Source organism: Mytilus californianus, unplaced genomic scaffold, assembly GCF_021869535.1.
Source record: "Mytilus californianus isolate M0D057914Y unplaced genomic scaffold, xbMytCali1.0.p SCAF_8, whole genome shotgun sequence".
Lineage (NCBI taxonomy): Eukaryota > Metazoa > Mollusca > Bivalvia > Mytilida > Mytilidae > Mytilus > Mytilus californianus.
This window is the reverse complement of record NW_026262734.1, coordinates 22,347,220-22,365,912: the sequence shown is the minus strand read 5'-3', so window position 1 is coordinate 22,365,912 and position 18,693 is coordinate 22,347,220. Positions and strand designations below refer to the sequence as shown.

The 18,693-nt window shown below is 32.4% G+C and overlaps 1 protein-coding gene across 4 annotated transcripts in view; it reads left to right on the top strand.

The window, feature by feature from the left end:
* Positions 1-18,693, top strand: part of LOC127710457 (uncharacterized) — a 97,367-nt gene that overhangs the window by 44,102 nt on the left and 34,572 nt on the right. For all 4 annotated transcript variants that reach the window (XM_052216309.1, XM_052216310.1, XM_052216308.1 and 1 more), the window contains exons 11-12: positions 4,371-4,510; positions 7,951-9,147. In XM_052216309.1, coding sequence (XP_052072269.1) covers positions 4,371-4,510; positions 7,951-9,147 — 1,337 coding nt within the window. The remainder of the gene's footprint in view (positions 1-4,370; positions 4,511-7,950; positions 9,148-18,693) is intronic.

Sequence of the window (18,693 nt, the reverse complement as noted above, 5' to 3'; positions counted from 1 at the left end):
TTTTAAATAGAAAGAGTGGTTGTAGGAATTTGAAAACAAAGTTTTGATGTCCCAGCTATATATCGTTCGTCATACTGATGTTTATACAGTTAAGCCATCCAGTATTTAAAGTGATGATTTTTTTTAATCCGTAAAACGTTCCAAATATTGATTTTTGCATTTAAAACCGATATTGTGTGAGGTTTTAGCAATTTCTGGCATATATCTTAATTGTATCCAATAATAAACTGAAAATGTTTTCAGTTAATAGTTTGGAAAATTATGTATTTTTGACATTTGTCTAGTTACTCTCTAAGTTGTTCATTGACTACTAAGTCTTGTTGACAAGTGGCCCGCGATTGATTAGTAAACATGTCTAAATTAATGTATAAAATCTACGACAAGGTCTTGACATGAACAGCAGGACTTTATTTTCCTAGGGACGATGTATTAGAACCGAGAAGTTCGACGTATACATCCCTGGGGATAAAGGTATAGTAAAGCCTCTGGATGCAATAGCTCTGATGTTGGTTAAATGAACAATATTTGTAGTTTTATTTTTCAGCAATCAGGATCCGCTTCCTGTATAGTTTTTTGGGTGGAAAATATGTTTGCTATTGTTTGCAACAAAACCCTTATCAGCTAATTCTAATTGACTCCTATTGCGATGCTGTAGACTTATGTCAAACAGAGATTTTAGACTTATGTAGTGAAGAGTTTCTGTCGTTTTTCTTCATAATCGTCAACAACATGGTGTGAATTGCTTGTGATGTTAATTTTTGATGAATTGGGAGTTACGGCGAACAGAGATGTAGGACTGATGAAGTGAAGAGGTTCTGTTTTTGTTTTTCTTATATTCATCTCTATAAACGGTGTGAATTGATAATGGTGTAAATGTTTGATGACCCTGACTCCTTTTGCGAGTCTAATGTCAAACTTATGTAGAGACGAGTTTCTTTCTTTCTTTCACATAATTCTGTTGAAGCTGTTTTTGTTAGAATCACAAACTTGTTAATCATTGTTAATAATGTCCTTTTCCTGTGAATATGTCAAGACTTACAATTGGGATATGTAAAAAGGTCATACCATGGGACAGAAGATACGTTTCTGGTCAGCAATGGAACGTTGACAATCTGAGAGCTAAAATCGTCAATTCAAATCAAGATTTGAAAAATATCTTATTCCGGAGGAAGGGAAGTGGCATTCTATTTTGGGAATATGTAGATTTTGTTCATAGTTTTTTTAATTTTATTTTTACTTCATAATTAAGTATATAGCAAATTATTGCCAAATGAGCAATCCAAGCACCTTGTAGCCTTTAGTAAATTTCTAATTTTAGTTCACCTGACCCAACAGGTCGAGTGAACTTTCTTCACTACTTGGCGTCTGTTGTCCGTTGTCCGTCTGCGTCTGCGTCTGTTAACTTTAACAAAAATCTTCTCCTCTGAATCTAGTACTACTGTGCCAAATAAACCAAACTTGGCATAAATCATTCTTAGGGTATTTAGATCAAAATATGTATCCGATGACCCCGCCCATCAACCAAGATGGTCGTCATGGCTAAAAATAGAACATGGGGATAAATGCAGATTTTTTGCTTATATCTCTTAAACTAAAGCATTAACAGCAAATCTGACATAGATAAAAATGTTTATCAGGTCAAGATCTATCTTCCCTGAAATTTTCAGATGAATCAGACAACCCATTGTTCGGTTGCTTCCCCTGAGTTAGTAATTTTAAGGAAATTTTGCAGTTTTGGGTTATTATTCATAATATTATTATAGATAAATATAAACTGAAAACAACCATTATGTTCAGCAAATAAGTCAAATGATTGAAATTGTCAATTGACTCCTAAAGACGTTTTTGCCCTTATCATCTATTTTTAACTATTTTACGTAAATTTTTGTAACCTTTTACAAAAATCTTTTTGCTCTGAAACAATTTAGACAAATTAAACCAAAAATGGCCACATTTATTATTAGGTTATATAGTTTTATATTTGTGTCCGATGACTCCGCTTGCAAACCAACATGGCCGTCATGGCTATAAATAGAACATTTGGGGTAAAATGCAGTTTGTGGCTTATATCTCTGACACTAATGTATTTAGAGCAAATTTGACATAGGTAAACATGTTTATCAGGGTCAGATCTATATGCCCTGAAATTTTCAGAAGTATCAGACAACATGTTGTTGGGTTGCCTTCCCTGAATTGGTAATTTAAAGGAAATTTTGCAGTTTTTAGTTATTATCTTTAATATTATTATAGATAGATAGATATAAACTGTAAACAGCAAAGTAAGATCTACAAATAAGTCAACATGAAAAAAATTGTTAATAATACCGTTGAGGAGTTATTGCCCTTTAAAGTAAATTTGTAACCAATTTTTCGTAAATTTTTGAAATTTTTACAAAAATATTTTCCTCTGAAACTCCTGAGACAAATTTAGCTTGACTACAATTATCATTAGGATATATAGTTTCCAAATTGTGTCCGATGACTCCGCCTACGAAAATCAATTACAAATGGTCACAACTTGAAAACAAATTTTAATAATGATACATGTAAGGGGTCAAGAGGTCTTCAGTAACTATTGTACGACTACAATGGGATGACTGGATTTTTTTCCATAGGAGGGTGCAATTTTTTCAAAAGGAGGGTGCTTATAATTTCTGAATTATATTTTCCATTTTCAGAAATATTCAGGATCTTTTCTAAAAACCATTCTAATATGACGTGCTTCTTTCGCTTTGTAAACAACACCGTGATCAAATTCTCGATCTATCTATAGTTAGCGCAGACTCAGAGATATACATAATAATGGATGTTACAATATACCTCCCACATAAATCCACATGTATTGAAACCTATTTGCAAACGTTTTGCCGATTTTATTGTTTTAAAAATTGCAATTAAAAAAAGACAAAAGAACTTTTATTCTTATTCGGATGCATGATAAAAAGAATTAATGCACAAGAAATCGGAGAAATCAACAAAATCAAAATAAAATAAAATTCCGCGAAAGTCTATCAATGTTTTTGGCGCATTTAAGTCATTTCAAAACATGACGTCATACAAATGAAAACGCTAGAGTTGAAGGTTTTCCGTTACGTTAACCATCGAAATTCGTATAATAATGTATTAAAATGGATTTGAGGTAGGTTTTGTTTTATTTTCTATTCTATTGCATTATTCGCATATATACTGATTTCAGCAAGTCAACATGGCGGCTCCTTAGTTGCGAAATGTCTACTTTGGATTAACGGTAGCTTACAAGAAAAATATGTAAAATTAAAAATGGCAAATGTTTGGTTTGAGAATTAAAAGAATTGAACAGATTTATTCTAGCGGTTATTCACGAAATAATCCATGCAACTACAGATTTATTAGAATATTTGAACTTTATTTAACAGGTAGTAAAAAATAACAGCCACACACACGGCATACCCTACCTCGCTTCAGTTTTTTAATGACAGTATTTGTCCTACTAGAATCGAAATAATTCATGGAAGCCATAGATTTGTTGGAAATTTACACATGGCCTGGACCGTGATATTCGTTAATTTTATCCCTCGCTAACGCTTAGGATAAAATTAGAATATCACGGCCCAGGCCATGTGTAAATTTCCAACAAATCTATGGTTTCCATGAATTATTTCTTAATTATTATATCGTCTCTTTCAGCATACTTATATTGGATGAATGCACCTCTGCCAAGTTTTTTAAGGTCGTTCCCAAAATATATTTTAAGGCATTTTCGCCATTATAAAGTCCCTGGGTGAAATAAATATTTAAGAGGAGGGGTACCCAATTAGGATTCGTTTTGGAGAATTTCATGACAGCATCCTTTTACAATTTTTTGTTAATTATCTTGAATATTATTATAGATTATAGATTGAGATATACTGTATGAAGCAAAATTATCAAGCAAAGAAAGATCTACAAATAAGTCAACATGATCAAAATCTTTAATTGACATTTTATTGGAGTTAATGTCTTATTTTGGTAATTTTTGTAAACCTTTTTTCAAAAATAATCTGCTTTTAATTTAATAACTGGGCCAAATTAAACCGAACTTGGCCTTAATTATTATTTGGGTAACTTATACTATTTATTATGATTTTAACCTTATTTTACATGATTTCCAAAACCACACTAGATACAGGTGAGCGACACAGACTCTTGAGAGCCTCTAGTTAAAATCTTAAGTGTAGAAAATCAAAAATGTACACAAATGCCTTTTGGAATTTAAATGATGTTTATCTAGGAAGTCGTATTTTCTTTTGAGCTTTCGTTTTACATTGTTGAGTCGTCTTTTAAAATGTGTAATTTCTAGTTGATAAATATGGAGTAAGAAAAGTTAACAGTGTAAAATAATTCTATTTCAGATTACATTGACTTTTGGTTGGACAGTATTCACTGTTATTGTGAAGATATCAAAAATAGTATAGCTAACGAAAAATACCCATCTGTAATCATGGTTTGCGCTGGTATTGACAAGCTTAAGGTTTCAGATGAAGATCTAAAGGTATGATATAACATGGATGCCTATCTTTTGGAAAAAACTGTAATTAATATTACTTTGTTTTGCTTACTTGAACCTTTTAAAAAATTTTATTTTGGTATTCGCATCGACGAATGTCATCGATTGCAGTGTAAAGTATACCAATCCAGCGGTGACAGAAATTGTTCAAACTACCGTAAATCTTGGTATTTGTGAGTGTTAAACCAAAATAATAGTGGTCAAATTTAAAATTTTGAAACGATCACGATTTTTTTTTTTCTATTACGGAATTCATTGTTCAATTGCTTAAATTCAGTGTATAAAACATACTGTGGATGCATTTTTGTTCTTGGGTACCTATTTTCCTGGATTGACACAAAAACAAGCATTTTCGTGCATATTTGATTTCGTGGTTCACCTGGAACCACAAAATCCACAAAAATTAGTATCTAACGAATAATTATGAATCTACGGTATATTGTTTTGACATTTGATATTAAATAAAACACAGAATAAGAAGATGAGGAGTTTAATTTTATAAAGGTAATCTAAAGTTTAAATCGTACCTATTGATTTTATTTGACATTAGAACTGAGGTAAGAACAACTTAAGTTATATTTCATTGATTCTCCTTTGGTTTCTATTATCTATTTGTTTTGGCAATTATAATACTTTTTATTCTCGGTCTATAAAACAAAATTACATAGTCACATGATGATTTGTTTGACTGCTCATTATCATTGCTTATAATGATCTACTCATCTCTATAGTAAATTTTTCATTGGGCAATTTGATAAATGCTTTATTTTTGTGTGTTTAATTTTAGCACATTTAATTTAGGCACCAAATTAAGCAAAATATGATTTTGCCAAACTATCCAAATTTACGGAATTTGTATTAAACATAATTTTGTATAAGGTTGGCGACATAAATACTTCGTATCTTGTTAATTCATTATGTATGTCCAGAAATTTTCCCAAGACATATGTAATTGCTAAGCGACTGATTATAAAAACTGTATAGGTTTGAAATTGTGATCTATGTTAGTTATCTTTAGTATAAGGACATCTATATTCGGTTTAAAGAACCATTAAAGGTTTTCATGTCCCTTAGAAAAAGTCACAGATCATTTATCAATGCAAAGTTTTCTTGATTATATCCTTTTTTCAAGGATTAACTGAAAAGTTTTATAAGTTTACGGACACACTTAATCTGGCCAGGTTCGTTTGACCTAAGCCTTATTTGCATGGATCGTGGATAGTATATTTTTGCAGTTAAATCTGTATTTAAATAGTTTGTAATGAACAACATAAACACAACGCATTGTATATGTATTGAACTAAAAAGAGGACCGGCTATTGTCATTTGTTTTTTTCAACACATGGCTTTGTAGACAATATTGTACTCTTTAATAAGATATACTGCTCTTTCCTCAGACATATTTATAATCGCTTTGCAATAAGTTTGGTAATAAAAGACTAAGATCGAGTCAATGTGGAGTTTCTAGGTTTCATTTCTAATTTTGAAGATGTTGTACGCTTTTTAAATATAACCTCCAAAGAAATTATCCATACCGAATTCAAATTATGACGATACAAAACTATCAATACCCTATTGAGAAAACATCACCAGATGTTTAGACCTGGTACCATTACATCCTCCGGTTGGATGATCAGTAGCGGTGGCCAAACCGCTAATCATCAACACTCGGCTGCCAGCTCACATCATCTCGGCGATGCCATAACAAGCAAAAATGAACGCTCTACTGCTTCCCATAAACCTCTTACTTATTCATACATATTCCGTTTCAACTTCACAAATAATACACGATGGTCTTGAAGTATAGATTCTAGGTACTATCATCATAATAACTTGTTATAGTATTCTTTTATTTAATTTGTCTTTATGAATATTACTTTGACTGGTTAGTATTTGGTGATATCCATTTGAAATGGCCCTGTACCTATACATCCCGTAATTGTGTTTTGTTCTATCATGGTACAATTTTTGTATTCTTGTCTTTCATTTTTGCTAATGTGCTTTGTCTATATGCCTTTTTGTGCTTCTTTGTTACATATTTGTTTGTTTTTATAATCATTAAAATTATTACACAATTTCGACTGCTGCACCCCTATTTTTGACATTTTTACCTATTATGTTTGTTTGTTTTGTTCATAGATCTTTGTCAATAAAATGGAATTGTATGCGACTGTCATACATATGAGAGGTTTAGCTAGCTATAAAACCAGGTTTAATCCACCATTTTCTACATAAGAAAATACCGGAACCAAGTCAGGAATATGACAGTTTTTATCAATTTGTTTGATGTGTTTAAGCTTTTGATTTTACCATTTGATAAGGAACTTTCCGTTTTGAATTTTCCTCGGAGTATTTTTGTGATTTTACTTTATCTTATTGTTGATTTCCTTGCTTTTCTAACTGTTCCAAGTGCCTGTAGTATTCTCTATACTGACTGTGCAGAAAATCCTCTGCAGCCTATTTCGTCTTGGAACAGCTACGCTTTCCACATTTTCTCTCTCTACATGTTGTTATCAGCTTGGAACATGTATATTTTTCCCTCTTCCGCAGGTATGCCTCTTCACATCTTTATTTCCAAGGAATAGTCAGTTTTACTGCTTCTATCATCTTTGACTTATGTGACCAAATTACAATGTCTTGGTGTAGGGTTGTCTGTACATGATAAAAGAAAAAAAGCTTCTTGCCAATGTCAGCCTTCATGTTGCATTCACTGCCCTTGTCCAAGATGAAGTACTGTTTTGGCTTATTTGTATGACCAGTATCTCTCTCTGTCTCTCTGTAACGAATCTGCTATGTTTTGTCTCTGTTGTTGAATGTCTTTTCTTCCTAATCTCAACATCAGATATTTTCGAACCTTGTCGTGTCGCCATCGATATCTTCCCTCTGTCAGTGCAACTTTACAGCCTACAAATATGTGTGCCATTGCCATTCTTTCTCCACATAACTTGCAGCCTTGTTCTTCTATCACGCCCCACTGATGTAAGTTTGAAGCGTAAGGAAGTGTATCGTAGATTGACTTAAGCATGAATGAAATTCTGAATGGTTCCATCCTCCATAGCTCTGCCAATGGGATCTTTCTTTCTGGCAATCTTAACAATTATACCACATCTTCTCTTTCTTATATTATGTGTATTATACATCTGTCAAATGATTCTTGAAAAAAATCAAAAACACATTATTTGTGTATTTTATCTTGCCTTTTCAATGTAAGTGTTGACTAATGACCTCATCTTGTGATATCTATTGTTTTTAATTAAAGTTACAATGCAAATAAATCAAGAAACTTAAACGGAGACAAATCTTCCCTGGCATGGTAATAGTAAGATTATTCATGATTAATTCCTGCGATCTATGCATAGTAATTCGTATTCGTTAATTAAAGTATTTCATAGTTATCAGTGTAAGACAAGCATTTTCTTTTCCAGATTAAGAAAAATGAATATCAAAAACAATTTCTTGATATATTTGGATGTCAAGAAAAGGGCAGCCACATACGAGGCATGATTAACTTTATTTCTAATATAAATTCACCTGAAGAGGATTTTACAAATTTGAGGGATCAAATTTCAGATATTGCAAAGGAAATGCGGTATTTTGCTGAGGAACTTCCTACAAAGTGGATCCAACTAGAAAATACACTTGCAATATTGAAAGATTTGAAGAAAAGGGGAAAAATGGGTTATTGTGAAAAATTGGAGAATATTGAGAAATTAGCTAAGGCGATATTGATAGAAAAAGACGAATTGCTTATTTTCCTGAAATTCCAGCATAAAATTGGGAACATTATTTTTTTTGATGATAAAAAGGATTATATCATTCTACAACCAAATTGGTTAGTTGACTGTTTCAGATGCCTAATATGTGATAATGCAAAGAAATCCTGTACCGCGACTGAATTGTACAACCTAAACTATAGAGGAATATTATCAGATCATTTGATTGATAAGTTATTTAGTAAAGTGCCTGAATTAATGTTTGGACAACACAAAACACATATACTTGAAGTCATGGAAAAATTTGACATAGTAGTAAAACCAAAATCTATGAATGAATACTATATACCATGTATGATTACAGAAGTATCGTCTTTAGAAAACATTAAGGCAGCATTTAAAGTCGGAAATCAACTTTGTACACCTTGGTTGGTACTTGCATTCAAATTTCTTCCAATTGCTTATTATAATCACATTTTGTTCATGTACATTAGAGAAAAAAAAGTCTGTAAAGAAATGTCAGATACAAGAAAAGGACGTCCAGCTATATATGCAGGAAAAGCAGTTGTATATCTAGATACAACCAAACAAAGTAAGTTAGTCATTTGTTTTTCAAGGAACGCTATATCACTGCAGATATGGAACAATTATGATATGGGCGACAATACATATCGAAAAATTGTAGCAGAGCTTTGCAATAAAATTGAAGATTTAGAGACAAAAGTAGGCCATAAATTACAGTACAAAATAAAATCAAAATGCAGAACTGGAGATTATTCTAACAGTGTCGGCAGAATCAGCCATGGAGATCTTAATACACTATGTGTAGGAGGACAATACTATTGTGAAGAACATGAATGTATGCACAACAAGGAAGACATAGAGAACATCTGGTCTAGACATAATGTTGTAAGTATTGACATTTCTTTTACATGTTTTAGATAAATCGAATTTAGGAATAATTAAATGATCACAATAATCCATAGGTTTAAAAGTATTAAATTTCTCATGTATGTTTAAAAGTTGTTGAACCACTTTACATGAATATGGGAATGCCTTCTTCAGCTTTTATATGCATTGTAGCCATCCCAAATTGCAAAAGTTGGAATATTTTATACAATTTATTGTTAGATATTATTTATAGTAACCTATAGCTATGATCTCATAAAGTTTCTTTCGAATGTTAAGATATAATTTTTCAAAAACTGTCAACATATAACACAATGCATAGTCATTGATACATTTATCTACATTTAATGACTGCATGCTGTTTTATAGTGCGCATTTGCTGTATTATCATTGGAGCACAATGCGGTGACAGATGGATAAAAAATCGTCTACATTTCGAGTTGAATTTTTCCAAACAACAAACGTCTACTATTATTTCTCTATTTTCCGTCCTGTCGCCAGAATTTCGTATGGTTAGTTGTTCCCTTCAACATTGTTTTGATAAGTTTATTTTAATTTTGCAAAATGTAAATTTGAATATATATGCTTACATTTACATCTTGTATTTTTTTTTATATTTTAGTTCATTTATATGTTGTGGAGTTAAGTGTGACGTCCATATTCACTGAACTAGTACACATTTTGTTTAGGGGCCAGCTGAAGCCCACCTCCGGGTGCGGGATTTTACTCGCTATGTTCAAGACCCATTGGTGACCTTCGACTGTTTTCTGTCCTTTGGTCGGGTTGTTGTCCCTTGACACATTCCCCATTTCCCATTTTATTTGGTAAATAATATTTCATTATATCCATTATCATCTTGCTAATTGTTTTATTCAGTATTTTATTCAAGAGTAATCTATAAAATGTGCATGTTTTGAATTTCAAAAGTTTCGTGAGCTTTATTGCTAATTCAGACACAAACTTTAGTTTCTTGTTCATATTTGTAGGTTGTTTTACCTAATAGTGTGTTATATAATGAGTACGTCTTATAACTTGTTACTTGTCAAAATAACAGAATGCAAATACTGAAAATGTTTAATGACAATACAAATAGAATAAGGCGAAAACAGGCAATTTCATCACGAAACATGATCACTCCCTTATCATCACATTTTGGGTATTATTTAACCTAATGATTCATAATAAGGACTCAACTAGTATGTAAAATTACTACCGTTTCCGCTATTATATATAAGGGTCTTGGTGGGGTCTTTAAATTCTCTATTCTTTATTAGTTTTGCCTATTTCTCTGTATTCTTTTGTTTAAGCACTGTCTCCTCTTTTCTGTATCATTTTTTTTTATTTTTGTTTTTAAATTTTTTACCTTTTATTTTGCAGATTTTGCCCATTATTCTCTATTCTGTATATTCACGTATGTTTGTATATATAAAAAAGAAAATGTAGTATGATTGCCAATGAGACAACTCTTCACAAGAGACCAAATGACACAGAAATTAACAACAACAATTCATTGTACGACCTTCAAAAATGAACACAGCCCATTCTGCATAGTCAGCTATAAGAGGCCCCGAAATCACAAATGTAAAACAATAAAAAAAACGAGAAAACATACGGTCTAATTAATGTTAAATTTTTTTTTTTAAAGAAAAACAAATATGTAACACAGCAACAAACGAATACCACTGAGTTACAGGCTCCTAACTTGGGACAGGCACATACATAAAAAATGTAGCGGGGTTAAACATGTAAGCGGGATCCCAACCCTCCCCATAATCTGGAACAGTAGTGTAACAGTACAACAAAAGAAAGAAAGATAAAAATCAGTTGAAAAAAGGCTTAACCCATCAGATGGATACAAATAGAAATAAATCAAACAAAATCACAGAGATGGAGGGGGCCAGGTACTTGTACATTCCACCAACAAAATGACATATGTTTATATTTTTTTTAATTTTTGTGTTGTAATCCGTCAAATACAACTTTGTCCAAAAACATGCATTGTGTAAAAAATTACGGATAAATATTTACGTTTTAAATTTCGTCACATGTACCATTCGTCAATATACAAAAAATACGAAGATGTGGTATTTTTGCCAATGTCATTATTCAGTCTCCTCCGGAGAATAACTGACGTAGAAGGTTAACAACCATAGGTCACCATACGGCCTTTATCAATGAACAAAACAAATACTGCATAGCAACCCATATTGCATGGATACCTATGAAAGGCTCCAAAATGTTCAAATTGACAAATGTACAACAAATCAAACAAGAAAACTAGTGGCCTGATTTATGTACAAGACATTAATTTAAAAAAAAAACACATATATAGAGTTACAAACGAGAACAACTAATTAAATAAAGAAGTACTAGGAAATGGAATTTGACGTTTTGTATCTGTAAGAAATAAAAAGTTGGATGAGATGACATTCGACGTATTACAGTCAGTGAACCATCGATCAGGCTACAACCGTTACATCATTACAAAAACATGGTTCCCCTTTTAAATTCTCTCCAACTTAGTTTTGGATTTTGGCAACAAACTGTTTTCAATCAAGCGCCACTTGGGAGTCTTATGACGAGGGAACGCGCATCAGGCGTCTCAATTTTACACAGGGTTTCTTTGATAAGTTTTAATTGAAAAAAATATATAAAACTAGTGTCTCAATTATTTTTAAAACAATTGAAAGGCCTTTGCCTTTAAATTCTGATATTTGTAATCCAATTCATTTTTTTTAGGTCAGGAGTATTTGAAATATACACATTATGAAATATACTTATACGTCTTTTGATTGAGTAAAGCCATTTCAATTGATATTTTATAGTGTGTCTTTCTATGTTGTGATGTTACACTATTGTTTCAGATAAAGGTGAAGGTTTGGTACCATTAAAACGTTTAAACCCGCTGCAATTGTTTGCACCAGTTCTAAGTCAGGAATCTGATGTTTAGCAGTTGTCGCTTGTTGATGTAGTTCATAAGTGGTTCTCGTTTCTCGTTTTTTATATAGATAAGACCGTTGGTTTTCCCGTTTGAATGGTTTTACACTAGTAATGTTTTGGGGCCCTTTATAGCTTGCTGTTCGGTGTAAGCTAATGCTCCGTGTTGAATAAAGTACTTTGACCTATAATGGTTTACCTTTATAATTTGTAACTTTGATGGAGAGTTGTCTCATTGGCACGCATACCTTATCTTCCTGTATCTATACATTATGACCACTTGATGTACAACAACTTTATCTTAAACAGGCAATTTATTTTTTACACTCAATAACCTCACCCAACCCCTTTTTTATGGACGTAAATTTGATATTTGAAATGTACGCTTTATGGACTTTTATTTAATACGAGACAACCTAATCATCTATAAAGTTTTAATGTTTTGCACTAAATGACCCCACCCTTCTTACTGAGACGAAAAGGAAATTTAAAAAATGATGAAATATCAATTGTATAAATAGACCTTATGAAACTTACAAAGTAATGGCAAAACATGAAAATTTCAAATTGCTCTTTTCTGCCTTTTTTCATTGAATGTGTTTGTAATTAGTCAAACAAATAACAATGTAACACTCTTCAATTTCTGATCACAATGGATAATCAAATATTTGATGCAATACCCAACTTGAGAACAGGAAGTCGTAGAGACATGGAACTACCACCATTTAACTAAGAACCACTTGATCTTTCAAATGTCACAAAGTCAAATTCATAGTACAATTTTAAGGTTATGGTTAAATTTGAAAATACTGATCATTTTGTAATTTAAAGTAAGATGATATCTGGCACCTTTTCAAAGATATACACAAAATACTATACTTTTAAGAATTATCCTTTAAACGGATGGTCGTTTTGAGACAGCTTTGAATTTAGAGCTCGTCGAGGAACATTTTATACACTTTATGTTTGCAGTAATTTCATATCGTTTCTTAATATATAAGCTTCAAACTTGTTTGCACTCGGTGACCATTGACCTAAATGCAAATGAAAATTTGCTTAAACTTAAGATTATTGATGAAGTTCCGAAGTCTCCACGACTTCCGTTTCTCCAAATAAACATTTCAAAAAAATTGTGTTAAATAGTTTAAGGGAAATAACTCAAATAATGGTTGATAACAAAATAATGTAACATTACCATCTGTTCCTGCTCATGTTGCCATTTTCAAATCGATTCTACCTGTAGTAGTTTAAACACAAAATGAAATGAAAGAAATTGTTTCAAGGGGATATAACTCTTAAAGGGGCTGATGAGATCTATCTTTTGTCCAAATAAGGTCTTGATTATTTTTTTAAAACAACGAAATGGAGGATGTCGAAAATAAAACAATAAAAGGGAGAAAAATTCTATGGCGGATGATGATATCCTACACAGAGTCATCTGCTAATGCTTTTATTAATGGTCCATATTTGGTCATGACAACTTGTAAGCAACAGTCCAGATTTACTCGCGTATATTTCACATGTTTGATAAACTATATATATATATATAAGAAGATGTGGTATGAGTGTCAATGAGACAACTCTCCATCCAAGTCACAATTTGTAAAAGTAAACCATTATAGGTCAAAGTACGGTATTTAACACGGAGCCTTTACTCACACCAAACAGCCAGGGCCCAAACAAATGACTATTGTAAAACCATTCAAACTGGAAAAGCAACGGTCTAATCTATATAAAAAACGAGACTTAGAACAGGTGCAAACAAATGCAGCGGGTATATTATATTCATGGTCATTACGAAATACAGACTTATTTCTTTTATGTAAACAAAAGGAGATATGGTATGATTCCCATTGAGACAACTATACACCAAAGCTCATATAAAGAGGGGGAAAGCAATTCTAGGGATGATTATAACGCCGACGACGGAATCGAGGATTGCTATGTCTCGCTATGCGAAATAAATTCCGCAGGCTAGACAAAAAGAGCCAGAAATTACATATGTTAAACAATTCTTGAAAACAAGAATACTAAAGGCCTGATGTATGTAAAGAACAATGATCGAAATCAAATATGATAAACCGAAACAAAGGACAACCACTGAATAAAAGGCCCTTGAATTGTTTGATCAAAATAAAATTTGTGCACAGCTCAAACGTTTACTATTTCTGTACAGTTTTCAACAATAAGCTAATTTCATAGTCCAGTATAAAAGGCCCTGATATTACAAATTTTAAAATATTTGAAGAAAAATACGAAAAATGACAACCACTGAATTACAGGCTTCTGACTTGTCAGATCTGAAAAAAAAAATATTTGTGCACAACAGTTTATTGTATAATGTTTCGTCAAATTTATGATGCAACGAGATTTTTATTTTTTAATTTTTTATAACATACAGTTAAAATCAAGTAGTTCTTGCATTATACTGAGTACGTTTAAAACATTTCAAACAAATATACTTTACTGTGGGTAGCATTCGTTAGCAGTCACTATCCTATTGATCACCAACTGTTGGTGGTACTGATATTTTAGAATCTTCATTGAAGTTGGAACACAGTTTGAAATTAAAAGAAAACCAGCCTTTGTTAACTGATCTGTAGACTTAAAAAATATGTATATTGTTTTTACATCAGTCGTCAAAACATATTTTCTGGTACATGTATTACCTTTAGCCTAGTTCGTGCAAGAAAAATCTGTATCTTGTTAAGGATGTTCGCTTGTCATGTTTTGGAATTTTTGTCAGATTTTCGGAATCCTCTGGTTTTATCCATTTGAATGCCTCAAAAGAAATTTGCCCATTGACCCCCATTTTTCTTTTTAGAAATCTTTTACATGTATAATTATAAACCATCTAAAAGTCTATAAAATCTTTATCATTTTTAATAGTTTTTGAGAACTTGAAATTGTCAATGATAAAGCTATGAAGAATCAAGAGAAAACATTTTGCCGGCAAAAATTTCAATGGCTAATATCTCGAAAACAAGCACATTGACCTATTTTTTTTTAATTTTTTTTTTTGCTCTTTTGGTTCCTTTATTAATCCCCTATCAATATATACTATTATTATGAAAAGGTTGTTATTTTGAAACTGAGTAGCGAACCTCCTTAAGTAAGATTTAGGTTGTAAATTGGGTCAGCTTGAAAACATCATGTTTCGATAATAAAAGCAGTATTATAGATTCCTAACTTTTTTAATTCGGTAAAACTAGTTCATTTATATGTTTTGGCGTTTAATATGACGTCCATTTTAACTGAACTAGTACACATTTTCATTTAGAGGCCAGCTGATGCCCGCTTCCCGGACGGAATTTTTCTAGGTGTGGTAATCTATTGGTGTCCTTCGGCTGTTTTCTGCTCTTTGGTCGAGTTGTTGTCTCTTCGACACATTCCCCATTTCCATTCTCAGTTTTATTTAATACAGTTTTTGTCGAGCCTGCGACTTTTGTCGCAGAAAGCTCGACATAGGGATAGTGATCCGGCGGCGGCGGCGGCGTTAGCTAACTTCTTAAAAGCTTTATATTTTAGAAAATGAAAGACCTGGAGGCTTCATACTTTGTATATGGATGCCTCATGTTACGAAGTTTCCGTCAGTCACATGTCCAATGTCCTTGACCTCATTTTCATGGTTCAGTGACTACTTGAAAAAAAAGTTCAGATTTTTTGTAATGATAAATTCTCTCTTATTATAAGTAATAGGATAACTATATTTGGTATGTGCGTACCTTGCAAGATCTTCATGCCCGTCAGACAGTTTTCACTTGACCTCGACCTCATTTCGTGGATCAGTGAACAAGGTTAAGTTTTCGTGGTCAAGTCCATATCTCAGATACTATAAGCAATAGGTCTAGTATATTCGGTGTATGGAAGGACTGTAAGGTGTACATGTCTAACTGTCAGGTGTCATCTGACCTTGACCTCATTTTCATGGTTCAGTGGTTATAGTTAAGTTTTTGTGTTTTGGTCTGTTTTTCTTATACTGTATGCATTAGGTCTACTATATTTGGCGTATGGAATGATTGTAAGGTGTACATGTCTAGCTGGCAGGTGTCATCTGACCTTGACCTCATTTTCATGGTTCAGTGGTAAAAGTTAAGTTTTTGAGTTTTGGTCTTTTTTCTAATACTGCATGCAATAGGTCAGCTATATTTGGTGTATGGAATGATTGTAAGGTGTGCATGTCTAGCTGGCAGGTGTCATCTTACCTTGACCTCATTTTCATGGTTCAGTGGTCAAAGTTAAGTTTTTGAGTTTTGGTCTTTTTTTCTAATACTATATCCAATAGTTCAACTATATTTGGTGTATGGAAATATTTTATGATCTATATTTCAGTCACGCAGGTTTTATTTGACCTTGACCTCATTTTCAAGGTTCATTGCTCAGTGTAAAGTTTTTGTGTTTTCGTCTGTTTTTCTTATACTATAAGCAATAGGTCAACTATATTTGTTGTATGGAAGAATTGTTAGCTGTACATGCCTGCCTAGCATGGTTCGTCTGACCTTGACCTCATTTTCATGGTTCATTGGTCAATGTTTAGTTTACTTGGTTAATGTTAAGTTTATGTGACAGTTGTAATAAAGCTTTATATTTAGGACTATCAACATAATATCAATGATTAGTAAAGAAGGCGAGACATTTCCGCGTGTGCACTCTTGTTAAACTGTATTCAGATAAAGATCAAGCAGTACAACACACAGCTCTTTTGAGACCTTTTAAAGTGCTTCATCACCCGTATCAAAGGCTTTTGCAAGTTCAAGCAGTACAACACATAACTCTTTTGAGAAATTTTTACAGTGCTTCATCACCCGTTGGATGAGCATGGAGTTCTCGCTACAGCCAGGTGCTGATATAAAGCCTCGTTGACGGGGGTTCATTGGAATTGCTCCCAGTACTCTTGATGCCAGTAGGTTGGTGTAAGCCACAACATAACACTTGAGATCGTTATTGATCTCCAGTTGTGTTTGTCGTATTATTCAGATGCGGATTCCGGAACAAAATTAAATGCAGTTAGTTGCTGATAGAAGTTGCTTTATGTCGTGAAGTTGCGAATGAATTTGACTGTTTGAAATTAAAAGAAAACCGGCCATTGTTAACTAACTGGTCTGTAGACTTTTGAAAAAATATGTATTTTGCTTTTACATTAGTCATCTAAACATATTTCCTGGTATTACCCTTAGCCTAGTTCATGTAGTTCATGCATTTTTGTCTCGTCTGCACCGAAAGTCGCTAAAAGCGAGACACTGGGATAGCTTCTCTAGCGACGTTGACAATGGAGTGTAGAATTTTTAAGTTTTCCGCTCAAGTTAGTTTGTAAGGAACTACTTTTTGTAAATCATTGACACTTGATATGAAGTTACATTACTATCAGTACATAGCTGTTTGACAACTATTTTGAGGCCTTGGTTAAAAATTTGGTTAGGACAAAAGTCCATTGTTTATGGTATGACATCATCCTTTCACTTATGATATATATATACATAACAATTTAAGCTTTTTTAATAAAGAGTCCTACTGCCAAACCTTAAGTCAACAAATCTATTCATTAAGGATGTTCGTCCTCTTGTTTTAGACTTTTTGCCAGATATTCGGAACCCTTTAGTTTTATCCATATAGTTCAATTAAAAAAAATGCCCATTAACCCCTACTTTTCTTTCCAGAATTTGATTTCATATAGTTTAAAATGTTATCTTCGAAAATCTAATAAAATCCTTGTTATTTTTTCATCGTTTTTGAAGCAAAAGAGGTGCCAATGTTAAATGTATGAAAAATCAAGAGAGAATTATTTCCGCAAAATTTTCAATGTCTTACATCTCGAAAACAAGCACATTGACCCTTCATTTTTTTCTGCTTTTTTAGTTTCTTTACTTATATACTATCTATTTATAACAGTCTTTTAAAATGTTTGTTATTTTGAAACAGAGAAGCGAACTCCCTTAAAACACTTGGTATAAGTTCGGTTTCCTAAAATATTGATTAAGTGCCATTTGATAGTCAAAAACAAAATATATATCTTCAGTAGAAAGTAACTTAGAATCAGCTTGAAAACTTCATTTTTCGATAATGAAAGTAGCAAGATCAGTTCTTAAGTTTTTTTTTTATTTCGGTAAAATCAATCCAGTTTTAACACTGTTGCATTCAGATGCGGATCCAGGAACAAAATTAAATGCAGTTAGTTGCTGATAGAAGTTTTTTTATATCGTGAAATTAGGAATGAATTTGACAGTTTGAAATTAAAAGAAAACCAGCCTTAAGCTTTGTTATCTGATCCGTAGGTTTAAAATATATATATATGGTTTTTACATCAGATATCAAAACATGTTTTCTGATAATACCTTTAGCCTAGGTTATGCTTTTTTGTCTAGACTGCGACGAAAGTCGCCGAAAGCGAATCATTGGTATGACTTTTCCAGCGATGTTGACAATGGCGTCAAGTATTGTTAAGTTTTCTGCTAAAGTAAGTTTTATAGGAACTACTTTTTGATAACTCAATGTCATTAAAATCTAATAAAAGTTGCATTACTATCAGAACATAGCAGTTTGACAACTATATTGAGGCCCTGACTCCTATGTCATGGTCCAGTGACTTTGAATTAATTAACAATTTTATAA